Genomic DNA, 24,545 nt, shown 5'->3' with positions numbered 1-24,545 from the left:
TCAGGTTATGACGTCACGGTTGGTGAGACAGAGCCCTGAGTCAGGCTTTGGACTTCAGATCTTTGTTTTAATGCTGTCTTTTTAGAGAAAACTTCTTGACTATCCTAAGAAGAACTGATACTACCTCCATCCCCAGAAATTCCTACCTTCCATCCTACTTCATTTTTCTTGTGACACTAATCATTATTTAATGTGCTATACATTTTATTAATTGACTCATTCACTTGTCTGTTTTTCTCCACTAAGATGCAAGTTCCACAAGGACTGGGTTCCTGTCTGTTTCCTTACTTTCCAATATCTCCAACATCTCAAACAGGGTCTGACAAATGGTAGATGCTGAGTAAATATTTATTGAATGAAATACATACACTGACATACATATACGAATATATACTAGGTAGAGACAACCCCTTTATACACAATAATCACAAGAGCACTCACTTCAGCTTTCTATGTATGTTGTTACTTTTTCAGGTGTGAAACTGAACAATACTAATTCACTGGTATGTTTATGGAATTTTTTTTAACTTTATTTATTTGGAGAGAGACAGAGAGAAGACATGGGGGGTGGGGCGGGGGGGGGGGGTTGGCGCGCAGAGAGACCATCGCAAGCAGGCTCTGTGCTGTGAGCACAGACCTCAACCTGGGGCTCGAACTCACAAACTGTGAGATCATGACCTGAGCCGAAACCAGCAGTCAGAAGCTTAGCAACTGAGCCACCCAGGTGCCCCTGTTTATGGAATTTTGAAGCACTCCTTTAGCATGGTAGATTGCCTCTTACAGACATCCATCATCATTTGTACATTGATATGCGTGTCTGTGTGTGTGTGTGCGTCTGTATGATTCATGTCTTCCTTCATAAAGACTTGTTTCTGTTTTTAACGAAAGCTATTAGTACCTATCAGTATAATATGTCTGTATTATTAACGTGAAGGTGTTGGCCACAGATCATTTTTCTTTAGAGATCTTGGAATGGATTCAATGAACAGAAAAAGCAGGACTAACCTGATTTTCACCCTCACTGGCAGCATCTGGGACAAAAATATAGAAACCAAAGTTAAGGGAATGTAAACTATTCAATAAACAAACAATTCACTCAGTGCAGTGTCTTGCTTATTTTAATGGCAATATGTTATAAAACCACAAATTGTTTTTGAACACATTAAAACTTACGATGGCAAATAAAATGAAGGCACTGCACCAAGAAATCAGCACGTACACTCACAGAGGTCCAGTCACTCATAAAAGTCTAAATTACTTTGGAAAATAATACTCATATACTTTCTTACCCCCTCAAAATATCTGATTTCAAAAAGATCCTTTCACAGAAAAGTATGAGAGACCTCTCTTAAAATTATAATGTAACAAATACCAAGTATATCACAGCAATTATAATTTAAAAGTATAGTGTAGCGTAAAGTTTATATCATATATACACATAAAATTAAATTTTCTCAATTCTGGCAACTCTGCCTCCTTATTACAGCTACAAGAATTAGAGATTTGACAAAAATTAAGAATGATTAAAATCCCAAGCTATTATACTCTCTTATTAACAGACTCCAGCGCCCCCCTTTTTTAATGTTTATTTTTTGAAAGAGAGAGGGCGAGCGGGGGAGGGGCAGAGAGAGAGGGAAACACAGAATCTGAAGCAGGCTCCAGGCTCTGAGCTGTCAGCACAGAGCCGGTGCGAGGCTTGAATCCACAGACAGCAAGATCATGACCTGAGCCAAAGTAGGTTGCTTACCCAACTGAGACACCCAGGCGCCCCAACAGACTCCCTTTTGTACCTACACACTTATTTTAGGAAAGTGACATCATTTATGTATAATAATCTCCAGACTCTTCATCTCTGTGATTTTCTTTTAAAAAATGCAAATGCTTCAGAGAAGATTGAGCCTAGGCAATTCATGTTTCCTTCAAATTCAAATAGCAAGTGCAAAAACTTACCTTTCACTTCTTATAAAAGTCTCTTACCCTTTAGGAGAGATGCTCTCAGTTCATTTAGGATTTGGTAATACAAAGATAAAATATACTAGAAGGCACTGCTACTTTAAAATAGGAATAGATGATTGAATTTTATTTTTAATTGTTTATATATAGTACTATATATATATGAAATATACATCTACATTTTAAATATCTACTACATACATAATTCCTATCAGTATGAATTGATGTAGTTGGTTATGGGAAGATGAAGAAGAATCTATTAGCTTTTCAGAACTAATAAAGATTTAATAGAAGGATTTATCATTGGTAAAAATTCAGATTGTGTCAAACTACTTGCCATTTCTAAAGATAACAACATATTTATTAAGCCACATATGTAATCCTTCAAAACTCTGTCCGGCAAGATATTTCAAGATTATACATACACACATACATATATACATACAAACACACATTTCAGGAGTAGGGGGAGGGAGACAAGTCCCTGCCTAGGGCTTTACCATGTGTGGCAAGAGGCTTAGATTACATGCAAATTGCTCACCTTGTATAAGGCAAACAGCCAGGGTCAGAAGCATTGGCACTGTGGCTATCTTCATGTTGAAGATGATGTAAGTTGGTTACAAGTCTGCTCCGTGCATTGCTCACCAGCTGGTGCTCTAAGACTGAACCCGTGGAGATGCAGCCTACTTTTTATATATACTGGCAAATACTGGTGACACCCACAACAACAACCAATATTATAAAACCAGTTGTTCAAGGTCGTGCTAGACTTAATACACCACATCAATTTAGTTTCCATCCTTTAGCATCCTGTCAAGGGAGCAGATTTGAACCGATAATGTTTATTTCTACAGTTCTAATATGTTTTCATGATACCTCCCCCAAAAAGCGATAGATTGAATCCAAGAATGTCATTAAAGTTTAATACTCCACGGTTATTAGTATCTAAGAACTGAATTCTTCACCAAGACCAGACACATTACTTTTCAGACAAACATGTTTCTAACTGGGCTCCCTTCATAAGTGGGAGGGGAGGGAAAAAGACAGATGGATTACCCTACTAGTCAGAGACTTACAGATTCCCACATCTGGAGAAAGTTGCCTGTAGTGAGAGAAGCTGTTGCTTCCATCCGCAGATGTTTTGAAGTGTCTCAATTCAGTGCCATGGACTCATGTACAAGTTAGAATTTAACAACCCACAGAGCTAACCCAGCAAGATTCTAACACTGAGTACATGGGAAAGCTGAAATTCAGAAAAGGAACACTGACTTTCCCCAGAACACACAGTTTAGAAGGAAGACTCAAGGGTGGTACTTGGAGAAGACCACAAGTTCAACACTTTTTTCAACTTTTTTCATGGCTTCCATCACGCATTAGTAAAGGCAGAAACTGTGTGAAATCAAAGCTTGCACATAACTACTTTTAAAAATTCTCAACCTGAAGGATATTTTACATTCTAAGGTCTCACTTTTTGGTTTAACCAAACATCGTAATCATAAACATTAGAGTCTCCAGCTTTAAGTTTCCACAACCCATCACTCCCCAAATGACTGTTTGAAAAACTTGTCTCAACCAATTTTCTCCTAAATTTAGTTTACTCCTATGTTGACTCATTATTTAGTCTCCCAAGGAGGAAAGAAAGAATAAAGTATTTAAAAATACGAATATATCAATGTAACATTTTTCTAGAGATAGTATCTTCTCCTTAGTTCCTTCTTCCATTTTACAAGTAATGCCTTTTGTCTACCTGCTTACTCTACTCCAGTAGCTCAAGAAAGCACCTGAAAAATTATGTAAAAATGGTTGAAGCCAGAGCCCAACGGTTTGATTCCAGTACTCCAAAGGGTCTCTACATTCATAGAGGGAAAGTTTTAAACTTTATGGGATCAAAACCCTTTTAAAGGTTCTTCCAGAAAACTGATCTAAGGCTAGCCAATTTGAGAATGATGTCAATATTCTGGAGACCATCAAAGCCAGAGTATTTCCTTTTCTTTTTTTTTTAATGAAATAACTTATTTCCTATAAAAGTATAATCATTGGTTTCAAGGTCTGTGGTTTGTTTCTTCCAATAGTTTCGTAAAATGAGTGTCTACGGAAAGCAAATTCAAACTGCATTACTGTTATAGATTAGAAAATTGATATCCATCATGGCGTAATCGAAAGAGAATGGAACAGAGAGTCAGGAAATTTGTTTCTATTCCTGTCTTTGCAACCTTACAGCGCAATGGAAATGAACTTGGCTTTGACGTATGGTAGACGTGGGTCCAAATCTTGACTCATCGGTTACTAGCTATGTTGCCTTGGGCAAATCACTTATTTTCTCTTGGCCTCAGTTTCCCAATATGCAAAACAGGGGTAATAAAATTGCAGTATACAATTGTTGTAAGAGTTAGAGGAAATTCTTGTGTGTGTGTGTGTGTGTGTGTGTATGTGTAAGGCTTAGAATAATTTTGAGTATAGTGATAAGTCTTATAGTTAATTATAGTTGGTTTTGCATTTTTATGTTATTATAATGGTGTAGGTGTATTAGTTAATGTCAAAGATCCCAAGAAAAGTCAATATCACTTGGACATGGACCTCAACAACAGATTTAAGTTTACTCATCATGGAATCACACCCCCAACACGTTCTGAACTAAGATTAAAAAGTCAAGATATAAGTTCTCCTTTTCATTTTATTATATTCTCTCTTTCTTTTTTTTAAGTTTTATTTTAGACAGAGGAAGCGTGCACACATGCACAAGTTCCAGCAGGGGAAGGACAGAGGGAAAGAGAGAGAGAACCTTAAGTAGGCTCCACACTTGGTGTGCGAGCCTGACTTGGGGCTCGATTCCACAACCCTGGGATCATGACCTGAGCTGAAATCAAGAGTTGGACCTTCAACCAACCGAGCCACCCAGGCATCCCCATTTTATTATGCCCTAAACCACAATATCTAAAACAAATCAGACCATTTGCTGTTTAAAACTTGTCAAAGTCATTGCAAGATTTCAGTCACCATTGATTCCTTAGCTTTTTCTGTACAAGTGTCTTCTAAATATTGACACACAAGTACTGATTTTTTATTTTTTATCTGCTCTGTCAATTCATATGAAATGGGACCCAACAATACACTCTATTACTGGTGATAAGGAAGTTTAATGCCTTAAAGTAGAATTGGTGACTGTGTAATATGCTCCGATGAACCCCAAACCTAGCCCAAATGGATAGTATTCCCAGGAGTGGAAGTGGTGTGAAGGCAGAACAAAAGAACCAAAAAATTATTGCATCTCTAAAGAATCTCTGCTATGAGGAAAGGTTGAGGAGTTGGTTTCCTTCTTACTGGAAAAGTGCTCCTCAATGACACCCAGTACGTCTGAAATGATGAATAAGAAGTTTGGAATGGATAGCCTCTTCTATGAGGAGAGGGAGCCAAAAGAAGATTCAATGAGCACTCCCAATATTGGAAGGAAAACCAGTTGCCTCTTGACATCAGGGCTTTTTCTCCATTTCATTTCAGGAATGTTCTAAATCCAGAGGTGATTCATCACATACTCTGTTAGTTACTCCATGTTTCTGACAACCACAACATTTAAATTCAAATGAATGGGATTGAAGTTTTAGAAAAATGGGGTTTGGGTTATGAGAGTACTTTTGTGTGTGAGTGTGGTTCTGAAAACTGTTTTTCTTTATTGTTATTTTACAATGTACCATGAAAACCTCTTCCATGCACATGAGTGAAAATGTCCTACTGACAGAGAACACTGCAGTTGGATCAAAAGGCTGCTGGCAACAAGAGTGCCAGCTAAAGCAAGGTATCAGCTAAAGGTTAAAGCCAAAGTTTAGCTAATGCTAAAGCAAAGTATCAGCTTAAGGTTAAAGCACATAGCATGGCAAATGTCTGCCAGGGAAAGCAGAGTCAGCAATATTTTCATCAGAGAAATCAGAATTTAAGACCAAAGGCATTAGAGATATGGGATATCATGTAAGCCCACTTGGCCCCTACCTCCACCCGTGACTTTCCTGACACCCATGGTCCCCTTGGCGAGAATGGATCCCGTACATCTCTTTGCATCCAATGTAAACCACCCATTTTCTGTTTTTTCCTTAGCTCTTCCTGAGCCCTTGACATATCTCCACGTTCTCTCATCATCTCCTCGAGTGCCCTTTCTGTAAGTCCTCCTGATAATCCTTGGGGGAATCGTCTGTTCCCCTGTCCGTTTTTCTTTTTGCTTTCCTGGGCATGTCATCTTCAGCCAGGCGTTTTTCCGCATCCCACAGCTCGCTCGCAGGATTTGCCTGGGATTCTGGCTTGCTCTCACACTGCGGCCTTCCCTCATTCTCGGACTTGCCCGGCTTTTCTTGCTTTCCCTCATCTTCTGGTTGTCCCTCATCATCTGGCTGTCTCCCATTCTGGAACCTTCCCTCATGCCCTGGCTTCCCCCTCCACTTCCAGCTTCTCTTCCTCATCGGATTTCCCTTCATCTTCCGGCTTTAGCCTCGCTTCCAGCTTTCCTTTCTTTTCATCATAGAGTTTTTTCCATGTTGACATTTCCCCTTTTTTCCTGCCCTGCAGGGAACCCGGACAGGTTCCTCTGTCCCTTCTAGTCTTGCAGAGTGCTGGGGACTGACGCGCGGAGGAGTGGGCCGGCAAGCCCCCGCGTCCTCTGGCTCCGGAAGCGCGCCCTCCCCCCGCCAGCGTTCAAGGAGCAGGTTCTGCGCAGGTGCAAGGACACGCCAGCAAGGCAGGCAGGGAGCGTGCGTACTTTTCCTTAAATTCCAAATTCCATCTTTTTTTTTCCTTCACTCTTTCAATTATTCATGAAACACGTAGAACCTTTTTTCTTCTCATGAAGAAGGAACGAAGCTAGAGTACAAGAAGTATAAACTTTACAGTTCAAAACAGGTATCAAGTGGTCCAGAATCTGAATTCACGTCAAGGATATTGACACACAGGAAAGAGATGAGAAAACTATAAAAGCAAACGAGATTTTGTAGACCAGTAGTGTTGCTAAAGGCCAAATTTATTTCCTAAATCCGAAGTTATCAGACTGTGGTTCAAATCTTCTTTTTCTATGTAGAGATATCCTTGATGATGACCATAGTTTAATAAATAACTATAGTCTCTTAAGATAAAATCACTTACTGCATTTTCAAAACAATCTGCCATTATTAGCTGTCTTGATTTGTTTATGCAATCACGTGAGGTAGCAAAGTACGTGTTATTCTTTTCTTACCTGCCCCAGATGGTAGCATGAATGAACCCCAGATCAGGAACTAGCTTGGAAAGTAATCCCAGCCTTGCCTCTTGCTCACCTTATACACCCGATAAAGCTCTCCCAGAGCCTTTTAGGGAGTTCAAAGAGAATCTAGACATTATAATGCTGTAAACTAGGGACAGCGTGCTACTGATCATTTAGTTCTTCTCATGCCTGCTCTCACACACTCATACAATTGCACACATACACACACAAAACCATTCACCCATAATGGCTTGGGCAAAATAAATGTGTTGCGATCATGACTGTAAAGTATATACCCTAATAGATCTTAGAAGATGAAGTAATTTACTTCTTATTTTCTTATCCGTAATTTCCTTTCCTATAATTCTCATATTTTTCCCCATTAATTTAACAGGTCTGTCTGTATTCTCTTTTTTGAAAGATGCTAACTGGAAAACAGCCTTCACCCACCTTCTTATCTTGCACTGTTCCATTAACAGCTAACTTCACTCCCTCTCTGGAAATTCCCCTCTGTTTGTCCACAAAGCCTTAGAAACTATAGAGATAAGCATCTCATTTTATCTAAGAACAAGATGGGATGGGCACTGTTTGATCACAGACCCTACTATTTATAGATATTGTTGCTTTTATTAGATTAGGATTAAGAAAACAGGAAAGTTTCAATACCTAATTTTTAACTGGATTAACTTTTACATACTGGGTTATATTTGTTCTAAAATACAATATCCCTACGGTTGATGCTACTAGAACCACTGCTCCATGACTCCACACTGTCCATCACCTGGAAATTCAGTACATTCTGGAGTCTCCTAGGAGTCATTCTGACTCTACAAAACAGAAGTCTGTGCAGCTATGGTCCTTGGGAAAAAAATCACAGTAAATTACTTTGAACTAGCTAGTATAATGAATTTTGTTGAAAGAATATTGTGTATTTTATATGTGAAATATTTATGTGTCTATGTATACAGTAAGCAAGAACAAAATTGCTATATTTATAAGTAAAATTCTGAAAAGATAATCTGTGTTTTTGATTTATATATCTGTATAAAATTATTTGCAAAGAAATATAAAATTTGCTAGCTTTTTTTAATTAAAAATTTTTTTAATGTTTATTTTTGAGGCAGAGAGAGACAGAGCATGAGCGGGGGAGGGGTGGAAAGAGAGGGAGACACAGAATCTGAGGCAGGCTTCAGGCTCTGAGCTGTCAGCACAGAGCCAGATGAGGGGTGTGAACTCGTCAACCACGAGATCATGAACTGAGCCGAAGCCAGCCGCTCAACCGCTCAACCGACTGAGCCACCCAGGCGCCCCTAATTTGCTAGCGTTTACTGTATACTAACTGACAGGTATAACAGAAAACCTAAAAGGAAACTATTTTGTTCTTTTTTTACAGGTAAAGAAATCGAGGTTTGGTAAAATTCTGTAACTTTCTCAAGGTCGTACAGCCTATAAGAAGTAGTTTTTACATTGCAAGTAAAGGCAAACTCCAAAGCCCATGCTCTTAAATATCGCACTGTAGAGACCATGTTACCTACACCTGTAATTAACTTATCTCAGATACTCACTGTTATAGTCTCACTTGTGTCCCTCCAAAATTCATATATGAAGCCTTAACACCCAATACCTCAGAATGTGACTGCATTTGGAGATAGGTCCTTTAAAGAGGTGATTAAGTTAAAATAAGGCCATTAGGGTTGGGCCCTGACCCAAACTGACCATTGTCCTTATAAGAAGAGATTTGGACACGCAGGGACACACCAGTGAAGCATGCGCACAGTGACTTACACCAAGCACCTGGCTTGTAGGTGGTTAAGCTGAGAGTTGTATCTAGGTCTTAAGACTTGAAAAATTTCATTCAATCAAGTAACACATTGATTGTGTCATGTGACAATCTTTATTCATTAGACAGAAAAAAGCAATAAAGGGATGAATAGTAAGCTTGAAATCAGAGAGTTCTAGGGTATAGGACCAAATGATTTAAAAAGTTAAAAATGTGAGTCCAAAGTGAGGTGCTATGGTATTCCAGCAGATTGCATAGTACTCCCACATGAATACAACAAATATTGACTAAATGCCTACATTTGCCTGGCACTGTGTGAGAGGCTAGTGTTAGATTTGTGAATAAAAAGTCATTACCTCTATCTTTAAGAGGTTATGGTCTAGTGGAAGTGGTGGAAAACAATCATACAAATCATTGTTCAGTCAAATCTGTGAAAGTGTTTTTTAAAAAAATGTCCATGGAGTAAAGCCAGTATATTAGCACAGGTATTTAGCCTCTGAAGGGGGATTCCCTGATGAAATCAGGCTCAATTTAAAAAAAATGATCTGGGATTATAGGTAGTCCAACTCACCTATCTGAAAAATTCACACAATCAGAATGCATCATTCCTTAAATAATTATGAGAGCCTAAGTTTTGCTCTGGTAATTTCTTTTATCTGATATTTTCAGTTTTTACTGTATCACTAGTTAGTTATCTAACAGCTAGGCAGGAGTTGAAATTAAAATTGAATGTGAAAGTGATTTTGAATCTAGTGGGTTTTTGGTTTATTTTGAGTGATAACTCCCAGGTGATATTAATGCGTTTCAAAGCCTCACTAAAAAACTAATCTAGTTAAGAAAATATTTTTCCTTAAAAGTAATTTTAATATTTCTGAGTGAGGAGCTGTAAGTGGTGGACATTTATTTGCCAACCACAAGAACACTCTTGGAAAATGCAATAACTAGCTTTAGTCTATAGTATAAGATAGCAGTTATTTTTTCTCTCACTCTTAGAATATACTACTTATGCTTCTGGGAGAAGTGTTTCGTTTTGTTTTTAATTTTTTTTTAATGTTTATCTTTGAAAGAGTAAGAGACAGCATGAGCAGGGGAATGGGAGAGAGAGGGAGACACAGAACCCAAAGCAGAGGAGGAGCAGAGAAAGGGAGACACAGAAGCAGAAGCAGGCTCCAGGCTCTGAGCTGTCAGCACGGAGCCCAATGCGGGGCTCGAACCCACGAACCATGAGATCATGACCTGAGCCAAAGTCAGATGCTTAACTAACTGAGCCACCTAGGTTCCCCCGGGAGAAGTGCTTTTAAAGTGTACAGGAAATTATTTAAGAACTCTATGCAGTTACTAGCATTAATAAAGGTATTCACCTTATTATTATACTGTACTTATATGTAAATTTTATTCCAGAATAATACTCATAGAATACTGTATAGTACAATACCAATTTGTACACAGTATAAATATGTGTACACTGTTTATATTTTATATATTTGATCCTATATTAACCCTTTAAAGTAAGTAGATAATTTGTTATTTCCATTTCATGGTTGGTAAAACTGAAAATCAGCACGATTGAATGATTTTTCCTCAAATCTATTAGCCAAAGAGTTGGCAAAGGAATTCATGTCTCTTGACTTTTATTCTGATATGGTTTTTTTTTTCACTCTCATATTTGATAGATCTAAACACTAATTCAGTGATATTAGGAAAGAAAAGAAGGAGAGGGGTGCCTGGCTGGCTGGGTCGGTAAAGCATGCAACTCTTGATCTCGGGGTCATGAATTTGAGCCCCACGTTGGGCACATAGATTACTTAAAGAGAAAAAGAAAACTAAAAAAAGAAAAAAAAAAAGAGGAGAAAATGTTGAAAGAGTACGAAAGGGTGTTTTAAAATACATATTCTCATTTGGGCCTCATTACTAACCTGGTGAGTAGGTTAGACATATAATATTGTTAGTATCCCCATTTTACAGAAATTTAGAGAGATACAGGAAATTTCTCAAAGGCAGTAAATGGTTAAAGTTGGAATCAGACAGGAATTTAATGAATCAAGATTCTATTGTCTTTTTCCAATGACCTTTGGGTCTCCTAACAATGTAAAAGATGCTTAAAGATATACTTTTCAAAATTTCATTAGGAGGAAAATTATGAGAAGGCTTTGAGAAGACAGGTGGGAAAAGAAAAATACCTGCTTTATATCCTGAAAAGAGAAACACAAATTAGTATGTATGCTAAGGAGTTCACTGGTTTGTTTTTAAATGATAAGTAAGATTTATGTTCTGGCTACAATGGAGTAGTAACAGGGAAAGGATATTTCTTCCTACCTGAAAAAAAAAAAAAACCCAGAAAAACTACACAGTTTTCTGACATCAGACATCAGATAGTACAGGTCGGTGATCTCTGGGAGAGGGAACAAGTACAGAGTAAGCAATACCTACATTGCTCACTGTCTATAGACCATTTTCAGGCTGCTACACAGAGAGAGAAAACCCAGGCAGAGCCTAGCAGTTTCCCTAAATGCAGATACACAGCTGAGAGTTGGGGAGACCAAGGGAGTTAAAATTCACATGGCATGGGTGCCTAGGTGGCTCAGTCATTGGAGTCTGACTCTTCATTTCAGCTCAGGTCATGATTCCCGGGTAATGGGATTCAGCCCTGCTTAGTGCTCTGCACTGAGAATGGAACTTAAGATTCTCCCTTTCTCCTTCTGCCCCTCCCCTGCTTATGTGTGTGCACACACTCTTTCTCTCTTTCTCTCTCTCAAGAAAAAGGAAAGAAAAGAAAAGAAAAAAATCACACGGCATGGACTAAGAGAAGAGAACTTCAAAGAAAGGTCTTCAGAGAGCTGCAGCAAATAATAGTCTTCAACTGAGAACTAAGAAGTAAATGTAATTGAGAAGGCTACTCAAGTCGAGGGGAAAAAAATCACCCTACAGGGAACAATATACAGAACTTAAACAGGAGAGGAGATACCTTGTATTTCATCAGTAAAAGGGAAAAACCTTGTCATTCAGTTAGTGATCTGAGAACGGTATTGCTCTAGCAGTGGGGCAAAATTAACCCCAAAGCCTGCTTTTGTTCCATCCAAAAAAACTTAAAATCAAGACTTCAAAGTATCAAACTATTTCCAAGTAACTTAACTGTGTCTCAGAACAAAGCTCAAGAACAGAGGAATACAAAAATATTTATCACCCAACAGAGTAAAGACAATGACTAGTCTACAATAAAAACTTAACAAAGTAATAGGAAATAGAACCTGTAATGAGAAGAAACATCAATAGAAAGAAATGGACTGCTGGGGCGCCTGGGTAGCTCAGTCGGTTGACTTCGGCTCAGCTCATGATCTCGCGTTCCGGGAGTTCAGGCCCGCAGCAGGCTCTGCGCTGACAGCGGAGCCTGGAGCCTGCTTCAGATTCTGTGTCTCCCTCTCTCTCTGCCCCTCCCCCACACGCGCTCTGTCTCTCTCCGCCTCTCAAAAAAAAAAAAAAATAAATAAAAAATAAAAAAAAAAAAAGAAAGAAATGGACTGGACTCAAGAGTCCAGTCAAAATGAAGTAAAGTGTTTTAGGATTTTCCTGAACCATCTCCTACAGGTGGAGCCTGACAATGTCTGGGTAGGGAAGATCAATTCTCCAAAGTGCACCATAGAAGACCAGTGATTTTTTGGAAATGTGTGACTTGCTGGCATTTTGACGTCCTGCAAACCATGATAAGAGTATCATCCATTTGACAGCATTGTTAAGCAGATTGAGATGATTCTGTGAAAAAGCCAAAGCCACTATTATATTGGTAAGTGTGAATTACATAGTGAAGACTACTTGAGAGCCAAAAGTACTTTAAACTTCGAAGTTAAGTGTTTGGCTTTGTACCAATGCTACTTGGATTCAGAAACTGGCTTTTGTGATATGTGGCCAGGGACAATTGACTGAAACTCCCTGTCTTAATTTCTTCACTGCTAAACTCAAAATTGTAACAGTGATGCCATGAAGATTACATGAGGTAATTCCTGTAAAGACTTCAGATGATTCCTGGTGTATGGAGAATACAAGTGTTAGATGTTATTAGAAAGGTCTTCTTGTTACCCTGTTGACAATATTGAATTAGAGATCACGGTGGGGAAATCCAATTCTTGGGCTTTGAAAGTATTGAATATTTTATGGAAAGTGCCAAAACCCGGGGCCTAATTTTATGGGTACAAACTAAGCCTCCAGGGTAGAGGAGTCATTTCCTCATCATTGCCCCTTCCTTTGGACAGCTTATTGCACTCCAGGTGGTGAGGCTTTGGCAAGGAATTGGGTCACCCACAATGAACAATAGCCACACGTGGCTGGATGGACTGATAGGTCATTTGAAACATGAAAAAGTGACACTTTTTCAAATAGGTCAGAAAATGAAACAGCTCATTTTAAGCTCTTACATTTTCAAATATTTCCTCTTTTAAAAGAGAGGAAATATTTTATCAGCTCTCTGGGGATGGGGGTGGGGGAATGCCTTTTCCTACCGTTATGAGTCCATCTTAGGCCTTTAACTCATTAGCAGGTTCATGAATACAGCCAAATAGTACTTAATGTGGAATTTGGGAGTCTGCATTTTAATTCCAGTCCTCACTTTTAGCTGAAGTGAGACTGTGAACATGGATTAAATTTCTAAATTACTCATGAGGCAAGGCACATCAGAAAATTGACAAAAGGAACAAAATGAAGGTAGACTAATTAAATTTTACTAATCAAGTATATCAACCAATGTAATAAAAACATTGCCTTCAGACAGGATTTTTAAGATAGTAAAACTACTCTGTACAATACTATAAGGATACACATATATTATTATGCATTTGTTCCAACCCATAGAATCTACAACACCAAGAATGAACCCTAAAGTAAACTAGGGACTTTGGGTGATAATGATGTGTCAAGATGAGTCCATCAATTGTAATAAATGTACCTCTCTGGTGAGGATGTTGATAATGGGGGAAGCCATGCATGTATGGTACAGGACGTATATGGGAAATCTCTGTACCTTTCACACAGTTTTGCTGTGAATCTAAAACATCTCTAAAAAACAAGGCCGACTAAAAAAAAGTTTTAAAAAATACAGTCTTCAAAGGCAACAACGCCTAGAACAGCATTCAGTAGATAGCAAATTACATGATGACCCTTTTGACTAAAATACCCTATCATTAAGTCACATAAGGAACAGCTGTGAAAAAAAGTGTAAGATTTGGAATAAAAAAAAATGGGTCCCATAAGTTATCTGTGCAATTTTAAACCTATTTATTTACATCTCTTAGCCCATTTTCTCATTTAAAACATACACCTAATACTGCCATCTACAAATCAGTTTTGTCGTGAAGATAAAATTAAACAGTAAGAGTAGAAGTATTCCATGAGCTATAAGGTGCTAAGCCTAAGCTCATTGCTGTTCTTGGTCCATACTGGTATTATGTGCCTCAACTCATATATTTATCAGCCACATTCACTTACGAGGCTAGCTCGTTACATCTCAAAATCTTTAAAAAAAAAAGGAGAGTGGGAAAGAAAGAGCTGAGACTCTTTTTTTTTTTTTGCCCTTAGATTAATTAATATATGCAATTTTAATTAAAGTTCTTAAAAAATATGATTTGTCGTCATCTGGGTGTGGCTGCAATAGTAAGATGCCACTGCTGTGAGGGTGGCTGGTGGTGGCACCAGGCCAAATCCGTGGTGGGTGTGGAGACATCTAGAATAATAAAGTATCACTCCACCCAGTTGTCTGTCACCTAATTAACTGGTGTGCTCTGAAAACAACTCTTGGGAGTCACAGTAATCTCTCAAAGTTGTGATGCAATGGAAAATGGCAGCCTACTTATGGCGGAAATGCAGAATATCCTCTGACGTTTGTTTTCTGGGAAGAGAGTCAAATGGAGAGAACAATTCCCATGGAAGTTCACCCTTGACTCCTTGCCCACTTGAATTACATTTCTGAGCCCAGCAAAAAGTGCTTGCATAAGCAAAACTGCCAGAAAGAAAAAAAATGAATATTGCAAAATAGATGCCTTTGCCAGAGCACACTTTTTCCTTCCATTGCTCATAGAATTGAACAGTGAGGGTAGATATAGCATGGAGCCCTGTTAGAAAAGAAAAAAAAAAAAAAAAAAAGAAAGAGGGGAAACCTGTCAGGTTTTCTTGTTTTCAACAAGAAAATACACTCAGCTCTCTTGAGTGTCTAGTCTTTGTGAGAATTCAATAGCCAAAGAACTAGGTGAACATTTATGAATAGTCACAAACTTATCATAGTCTTTGAACTGGAATGGGTCTTGGTATATTCTAGTATTTTCAAATATCTTCATTTTATCTGTAAGGCCGATGAGGGGAAGCCATAAATTCAAGGACAAACAGCTGAGAACAGCAAAGCTGAAACTCATTCCACGTCTCCTGACTTCCAACTCCATGTGCTTTCTCCCACACTTTTTCAATCACCTACTCATGCCTGATTTGGGGATTGACTCTTCTTTCACACCCTGTATTTTGGGGAATAAACTCAGACTCATCTATACATAGAATTTTATGTAATGGTTTGGACTCTAGGTTACATTTTATTAGCTTTACTCTATCTTAACTGGAGGCAATTTTGTCCCCCTTCTCCACACAACCCCGGGGACATTTAGCAATATCTGGAGATAGTTTTAGTTGTTACAATTAGGGATCTTCTATGGCACTGGTGGATAGTGGCCAAGGATGCTGTTAAACATGCTGTAATACACAGGAAAGCACTTCTGGCCCCCAGAAAAGAGTTACCCAGTCCGAAATGCCAATAGAGATGTTCAGAAACCCTGCCTTATGCTTCCTAGCCAGAATTAGCTTCAAAGTTTTATTAATTATCTTGGTGATGAGACAGTTATTTCTGGAATAAGGGATTCTGCTGTGACCCACAGAGGGTATAAGGGTACTGTTAGAAAAGCCAAGTATTTATTTTTTAATGATTTATTAGATCGGCCAGTTTCTCATCTCTGATTTTAAAAATTGTATCATTACCTGCCTGCAGAATGTATACATAAATCCAGAATCCATCTTGGCCAGAGATACACTTTTAAGAGAAGATGTAGAACCCTGGAGATTTTACTTTAGCCTTCTTTCTATCCTTTTCCTCCTTGTTTTGCAATCATTATTTTGTCATTAGCATCTCCATGGCTGAACTCCTCTGAGATCTAACTTCCAAGGACCTTCTTTGAGTGGCTTCTTACCTTTGGTGGAACTTCACCAAGCTACCTAGGTATTCACAATTGGCCACATTCTAAAGGTTTATTTGTATTGCTGACTCTCTTCACTGTTGTAACAATGGCCTATCTCAAATTTCCACTCCAAAGACAGCTTTCCTAACTTCCTCTCTTCCTGTTCCTTTAGAACTCTCCTAAGTGTCTTCTGTTCTTTTTCTGGGGCTTACAATGTTTCTGTCTTTGCTATATTGAATTTAATGCTTAAACAATAAAATTTGTTCAAATAAGATTGTGAATGTAACCATAACATATGTAACAAATAAAAGTATTTTGTTTTCATGTAGAAAGGGGAGGACCAGTGTGCCTCACCCAGCTTCCACCTTCATTACTTTCTACTTTTTTTAAGTTTTTATTTAAATCCCAGTTAACGTACAGCATAATATTAGTTTCAGTTGTATAATATGGTGATTCAGTACTTCCACACATCACCCAGTGATCATCAAAAAAAGTGCACAGAGAGGGGGTGCCTGTGTGGCTCAGTCAGTTAAGCAGCCAACCCTTGGTTTCAGCTCAGGTTATGATCTCATGGTTTGTGAGTTCGAGCCCTGCATTGGGCTCTGCACTGACAGTGTGGAGTCTGCTTGTGATTCTCTCTCTCCCTCTTTCTCTCTCTCTCTCTCTCTCTCTGCTCTTCCCTCTCTCCTTCTCTCTCTCAAAATAAATAAATAAACTAAAAAAAAGTGCATAGAGATTAAATTACCAGTGTGTATCTAGTATCTCGTACAGGGAGTACATGCAAAGACATTATGTACATATTCGTTGATCAAAATGAAAGAGGGAAAAGATATAAACCGTTTGAAAATTAGTGATGCCAAGTGTGGCCTTTTCTCCATGCTACATTTTCCCCTGCATCTCAATTGCTCTGAGTATGTTGAATCTTGTATCAGTTGAATATTCTTCATGGTATGAAGAAGTGTATCTTTCACCACTGAACACATTACTGATTTGCTACCCTCTTTCTTCATTTTTAAAGTCCACTTCTCATTTTCCATTATCTCTATCAAGATGATGCCTTCTTTGTGCTCACTTCAGCAGTACATAAACTAAAATTATTCATTCATTGATTTGCTGAGTCATTACTGATCATCAATTTCAAAGTCTGTGGAAGTTACTAAAGATGAATCAGGTATAAACCTTGCCTTCAAGGATCTTCTAATTTAATAGGGTAGTTAAGGCTAATCCCCAACATAGCTCTACTTTGAAATAAACAGTGATAACCACCAAAAGATGAAGTGCCATGGGAGTTTGTAATGGGAAAGTTTACAATCAGCTGAAACATTAAGAAAAGATTTATAAGAGACATGAAATTTGATAAAAGCCTTGAGAAAAGAGTGATCTGAAACATAAAGACACTCAGGTGAGGTTCAGGAGAAGTATATTTTGAGGAAAAGGGATATTGTGGAGTTTAACTAGACTGTAATAAAAGGTAAATTAAAATAGTGGTAGATACAATTAGAATAGGATAATGAGACCAAAATGTAAAGGGCACAATACCTAAATCTTGAGTCTCATTCTGTTTTATTTCTCATGGCTTTTTCTACCGATATTTTAAGATAGCAAATATTTTCTTTATTGAAAGTCTTTGTACTGGGTTAATGTTCTATTAAAATAAACATCTTAATTAACTATTCTGCCTTAAATATTTGCTGAGTATGCAAAAATTTTGACATGCAAATTTAACAGTAATCTGATACATCTTTGTAAGTCAGATAATGTAATCAGTGGAAATGGTTATCACTTACATATGGTCAATAAGGAAAAGTACTTAAAACTCGGCCAAAATTAACAAAAAAGACATTTAAAAATGGAATTGAATAAGCAATTTTACTGGAAATGAGCCAAGCTTTATGAATAATATTCTGAAAAAAAGTAAAATGAAAAATTATCAAAGTTATTTAAAAAGAATACTGCAAGCTTGTGGTTTTTAAATGTACCTGTATATTTATATGTCTGCATCTATTGATACCTGTTGCTATCTATCCAAACATTCAGTGGTGATAACATTTACCATGACAAATGCAGTAACAGATTGGTACTGCTAAGAAAAAGTTGCCACATGCTAGTTTTCTTTACTAATGCTGATTATCACAATGGTAGTACCTGGTACAGGAGAAACATTAGAGGTAGAAATCTAGAGACACAAACTATAACTTGGCTACTAATTACAACTCATCTGGCCTGGGGCAAACTGCATCGTCCTGTTAAAACAGAGATTACTCATTTATGCCATATTGAGAATAGACCAAATAACTTCTAATTTCAAATAATGACATTAATAGTAATTTTGTCTTCCATGATGCCTGACCTCTATGAAAAATTGTCCCACCCAATTTCTTTGAGGAAAGAGAACTCAGGGCCCTTCTTTCAGCGTGGGGAGGCATGACTACTAATCAGACAAAGGGTGACATGTTGTCCGAGGGCAGTCAATACATAGGCTGAGGATACTTTGCATGAGGACTTCTGTGTAATAGGGGTGATGGATATTATTTTAGCTAAATAATGCCCCCCCTGCTGGAATTTGAGTAGTGTAATATGGAAAGAATCAACATACTGATAAATGGAAAAAGAAATAAGATACAGAAAAGTAGGTGAGGGCCGGATAGTAGAGTCAGAAGAACCAGTGAAAGGGATGGCAAGAAAATCCATTGCTCGTAGTGATGAAGGCAGGTGTTCTAAGCATTACAAATATATTGGCACAGCTCTCTACAAAATATGGAATTCAAAATTGTAAGATTACTAAACACGAAAGCATGGGCACAGCAGTCCAACACACTTGAATTTTCCCCTTATGACTATGAACTGACTGTAATGAAATATCAAAATCTTAAAAAAAAAAAAAATCCAGTACCTTGTCTTTGAACAAGTCTTAGGTGCCTGAAGCACATTCTCAGTCTTTCCTATTGGATCACTTATTTGAACTGTGATCCTTCTTTTCTTTCTTTCTTTCTTTCTTTCTTTCTTTCTCTTTCTTTCTTTCTTTCTGATAGAAACTATATAACATAAGATTTACCCTCTTAAAACATTTTTAAGCATACAGTACAGTATTTTTAACTACAAGCACAATGTACCGATCTCTAGGACTATTTCATCTTGTGTGACTAAAACAACTGAACTGAACAACTCCTTGTTTCCCCCTCACCCCCTAGCCCCTGGCCTTGATCATTCTAGTTTCTGTTTCTGTGAATTTGACTACCTCAGATACCTCATGTCAGGGGAATCATGCAGTATGTACCCTTCTGTGACTGTCTTGTTTCACTTAGCATACTGTCCTCAAGTTTCATCTATGTTGTAACATGTGGCAGGATTTCCTTTTTGATGAAATAATATTCCATTGTATGTATATGCCACATTTTCCCTCTGGGATCCTTTTTTCTTACTATGACATGTTATCCTTATAATACATTCCTGTTACTAGAAATAAGTAGTTTGGGTAAAACCTTTTCTCCCTGGAACTTAGAGAACTAATGACTATAATTTTTTCCACCTGTCATCTGATTTAATGTTTCCTCAAAACCTATGAGGCATTATTATCTCCATTTTAAAATTATTATTTCCATGTATAATTCTGAGGTTCAGAATCTTACCCCAAATTACAAAACTAGACAGTGGCACAGACTGCCTTCAAACCTAGAAATGTGTGGCCACAAAGACTATGCTATTGTGATGCCTTCCAAATGTAAATTACCAACAGGCTGTTATCCCACACCTCTAAGGAAAATGATAGTGCGATATTTTTCAAAATACTTCTATGTCTTTAGCCCGTATCTTCATACCTTTGCTCCAGTGTGGAAGTTAAATGAGAAAGGTAATATCATTTCCATTTTCAGATATAGAAACCTAGCATGCCACTCAATCTGGAGACTGTATAAAGTAAACCATTGCAGAGGAAAGAACACATGCCTGCCTCCTCCACTTACCAGGTGTATGAACTTCTGTGCTTCACTAATAGGGAGTTCCTATGTCAATAATGATATTGATCTCATAGAACAATGTTAGGATTCATATTAAATGAAATCTAGCTCAATAAATGGCAAGTAAAAGATATTCAATAAGATGATTGTTCTCTTGTTATTTTCATTCCAGATCCCACCCACCCTCTTTTTAAGAACTAAATCACACTGTACTCTCCAAGGTCAAATTATAATGTGAAATATATGAAGGATGATTCATCATATAGGATTTCCTTAGATTTAGAGTGTCATTTTATCCCAGACTACTCATGTCTATTTCTGCTCACTTGCTAATTTATTTCCACCCCGCCTTGTTCTAAAAAGAATTTAAGGCAGACAACTCAACTCAAATCAAATTGCCAGGATATAAACAGTGACATAAACTTGAGAGAGCTCATTCTTTCAGTGGTCTTTCAACTTAGGAACTGCCTGTAGAGGGGTGCCTGTGTGGCTTAGTCAGTTAAGCATCTCACTCTTGACCTCAGCTCAGGTCTTGATCCCAGGGTAATGAGTTTAAGCCCTGCAATGGGCTCTGCATTGGGCTCTGCACTGGGCATGAAGCCTACTGAAAAAAGAAAAAAAAAAAGCCTGCTTGTAGAAAAGAAAAGAAGTGCTGATCTGAAAGCCAGATACATTTAGAATTAAGTACTAATTTCATCATCAAAAAAACTAGATTTAGGAAAATTGCCCTCTCTGAGCCTCAGTTTCCACTTGTGTGAAATGAAGGAGTAGGATTAGTTTATTCTTCATTTTTATTCCAATGTTTATGATGCTATGTTATTATGGGTGTAGAACACCAACAGAGAACCTGGCCACTACCTTAAAACTGAAGTGGAGTGGACTTCCTGTCCACTTGTGACCCTTCCCTCCACTAACCTCTTCTATCATACACATATTGTCTTCATCACCCATTTGACGCATTATTTTAAGATTAAATTATGATGTGCTTTTTGTTTTCATAGGTGTGTAGTTAACAGAGAAGACACATAATTAACAGAGCCTTATCCATGTTCATAACTCCAATACCTGATAGAGTATCTAAAGAGAGTGAATACTTGATGATAAGGGAAACTTTTGTTGTTGTTGTTCTCTCGGGTTTAAAAATTTAAGCACCTTAAATGTGTTTACAATAATGTGTTCTCTGGTTCACACAAAAGAGTTCTGTCATTAATGTTGGTCCCAGACATTGTAAAGTCTTTTCACCTTAATTATTATGTTTGATGCCTCCACCAGCCTCAAATCTTGCACAGTGATCTACATCCTACTACTGATCTACATTCCTGTAACATTTTACAAGCAGGGAAGCAAGACAAGTGAAGAACATGTGCTTTAAAATTGGATCAGGTTCTTGGTTATGAATCCACCATTATCAGCAATGAAAACAACAGCAAATTATTGGAATTTCTGGGTCTTGGCTGAGATTAAACAATTCTATAGTTATCAGGAGGATTAATTAGCTAATATTTGAAAATTTCTAGGCTTTAGTAGGTAGTCAATAAATGGTAACTATTATTCATTCCACAAAATATTAAGGCATATATAGGAAGAAAAACATAAAATTGTCTTTGTTCACAGATGATATGCCTGTTTCTCTAGAAAATCCAAACAAATACACAAAACAAATCCCGGAACCAATAAGTGACTATGGGAGGGTTGCAAGATACAAGGTTAAAATGCAAAAGCCAATCACTTTTCTATATTCCAGCAATGAACAAGTGGAATTTAAAATGAAAACCACAACACCATTTACATTAGCACCCAGAGAAATGAAATATTTGGTTCTACATATAAAAAAATATGTACAAAACCTATATGAGGAAGGCTACAAAACTATGGTGAATGAAATCAAAGAACTAAATAAATTAAGAAATATTTCATGTTCATGAATAGGAAGACTCAATACTATCAAGATGTTAGTTCTTCTCAACCTGATGTATAGATTCAATGCAATCCCAATCAAAATCCTTGTAAGTTATTTGTGGGTATTAACAAACTGATTCAAAAGTTTATATGAAGAGGCAGAAGACTCCAAATAGCCAATACAATGTTGAAGGAGCAAAACAAAGTAAAACAAAACAAAACAAAAACAAAAACAAAAAACAAACAAAAAATAAGCAAGCTGGAAGTAATGCTGCCTGACTTAATGTTTACTGTAAAGCTACAGTAATCAAGACAATGATGCTGGAACAACTGAATATCCACAAGCAAAAAAAAAAAATCTTAATTCAGCTTTTACATTCTTCACAAAGATTACCTCATAGTGGATCACAGATCTACATGTAAAATGACATAAAACTTCATATAAAACTCCTAGAAGATAACACAGGAGAAAACCACAATGACTTTGGGTATGGAGATCACTCTTTAGATACAGCACCAATGGCATAATCCATGAAAGAAAGAATTGATAAGCTGGAGTTCATTAAATTAAAAACTTCTGTTCTGCAAAAACAAGCGAGTGAGAAGACAAGCCACAGACTAGGAGAGATAGTTGCAAAAGATGTCTGATAAAGAACTGTTACCCAAAATATACGAAGAACTCTTAAAATTCAACAATAAGAAACAATCTGATTTTTAAATAGATTGGGCCCAAGACCTTAACAGACACCCCACCAAAAAATATAGATAGATAACAAACAAGCATATGAAAAGATGCTCCATGTAATACTTCATTGGTAAAATGTAAATTAAAACAACAAAGATACCACAACATAGTGATTAGAATGGCCAAAATCCAGAACACTGACAACACCAAATACTGGTGAGGATATAAGCAATGGAAACTCTCATTCATTTCTGGTGGGAGTGTGAAATGGCACAGCCACTTTGGAAGACAGTTTAGCAGTTTTTTGCAAAAACTTTTACCATACAATGCAGCAACATAGCTCCTTAGTATTTACTTAAAAGGATTGAAAACTTATGTTCACACAAAAACATGTACATGGATATTTATTCATAATTACCAAAATTTGTAAGCTACCAAGATGTCCTTCAGTAGGTAAATGGATAAATAAACTGGTGTATCCAGAAAATGGAATATTATTCAATCTAAAAAGAAATTAGCTATTAAGCTATGAATAGATATGGAGGAACTTTAAATGCATATTACTAAATGAAAGAAGGCAGTCTGAAAAGGCTAGGTACTGTCAGGTTCCAATTGTATGAAATTCTGGAAAAGGTAAAAGTATGGGTACAGTCAAAAAGATCAGTGGTTGCCAGGGGTTAGGGATGAATAATTATAGCACAGAAGATTTTTAGGGCAGTGAAAATACTTTGTGTGATACCATAATGATGGATACATATCATTACACATTTCTAAAAACTCATAGGATGCACAGTGTAAAGAGTGAACCATAATGTGAACTATGGACTTTAGTTAATGATATTTTTTATGCTCATCAACTGTAACAAATACTCCACCTGGGTGGGGTAGGCTATGCATGTGGAGGCTGGCAGGGGTATATGGAAAATCTCTTTACCTTTCCCTTAATTTTGCTGTGATCCTAAAACTGCTGTAAAAAATAGACTTGATTTTTAAATCTTACCTTGTGATTTCATTCACAAAAAATCTTCCAGTGACTCCTCTCAGCCTCAGAATCAAGATGTTCATTTTCATTTCTGCTTTTCAAAGACCATGTAATTTGTCTGTGGCTTACCTATTGGAATATAAGGGAATCTATATGAGTCCTTTGACCTTAACAATCTAGCTTTTGAATACCTCTTCTTGTCCCTCCATTTGTCACTATAGAAAGAATAGGATTTTAAAGCTAGTCACAGACAGAAAAACAGATTGACAGAAAAACGTCATACCTATAGGATCTTACAGATTTCACTTAACCTGCTCCATCTGTGAAAAGGTGGTGGTAATATAAGGATTGCTGCTAATATCTATATTATTTAGAACTCAGGACCTGGCACATAGTAGGCCCTCAATAGTTGGCATTGATGGTAATAATGAGGATGATGATTTTCTGGCCACTGAGCAGAGATGCAGGAAGTAGAAAAAAATTTTCTTTCAATACTTTAACCAAGTTTTAACTAAATCATTATTGACTTATTCAGCTCACATGTGTTTTTCTACTAGACAGAGTGACATCTGTACCCCATATTCTATCTCATGTTGTTGTCTTTATATAAATAAAACATTCACCAATCCAGTGTCTTACAGATTGCCAACGGAATTTAATGATTAATGTATGGATTCTGGAAATAAATTGCCTGGATTTGCACCTGCCACTAACTGTGTAAGGTTGGACAAGTTTCTTTATCTCTCCTTGCTTCCATTTATTCATATGTAAATTATGGATAATAATAGCTGGATAATAGTAGCTGGAAAATAGTAGCTATCTCTTAATTCAATAACTAAAATTAAATAAGTTAACACATGCATAAAG

General features: G+C 37.2%; 1 protein-coding gene and 1 pseudogene across 1 annotated transcript in view; both read right to left on the bottom strand.

Annotated features, from left to right (window-relative positions):
* Positions 1-23,786, bottom strand: part of SPINK5 (serine peptidase inhibitor Kazal type 5) — a 96,469-nt gene extending 72,683 nt beyond the window's left edge. The window contains exons 1-2 of the mRNA XM_042906242.1: positions 23,697-23,786; positions 1,006-1,031 (exon numbers count right to left, since the gene is read on the bottom strand). Coding sequence (XP_042762176.1) covers positions 1,006-1,031; positions 23,697-23,709 — 39 coding nt within the window. The 5' untranslated portion in view covers positions 23,710-23,786. The remainder of the gene's footprint in view (positions 1-1,005; positions 1,032-23,696) is intronic.
* On the bottom strand, positions 5,897-6,512 carry LOC122200544 (annotated as a pseudogene).
* Positions 23,787-24,545: the final 759 nt, after the last annotated feature.

The sequence above is a fragment of the Panthera leo genome, chromosome A1, assembly GCF_018350215.1.
Source record: "Panthera leo isolate Ple1 chromosome A1, P.leo_Ple1_pat1.1, whole genome shotgun sequence".
Taxonomy (NCBI): Eukaryota; Metazoa; Chordata; class Mammalia; order Carnivora; family Felidae; genus Panthera; species Panthera leo.
This window is presented reverse-complemented; position numbering and strand designations above follow the sequence as displayed.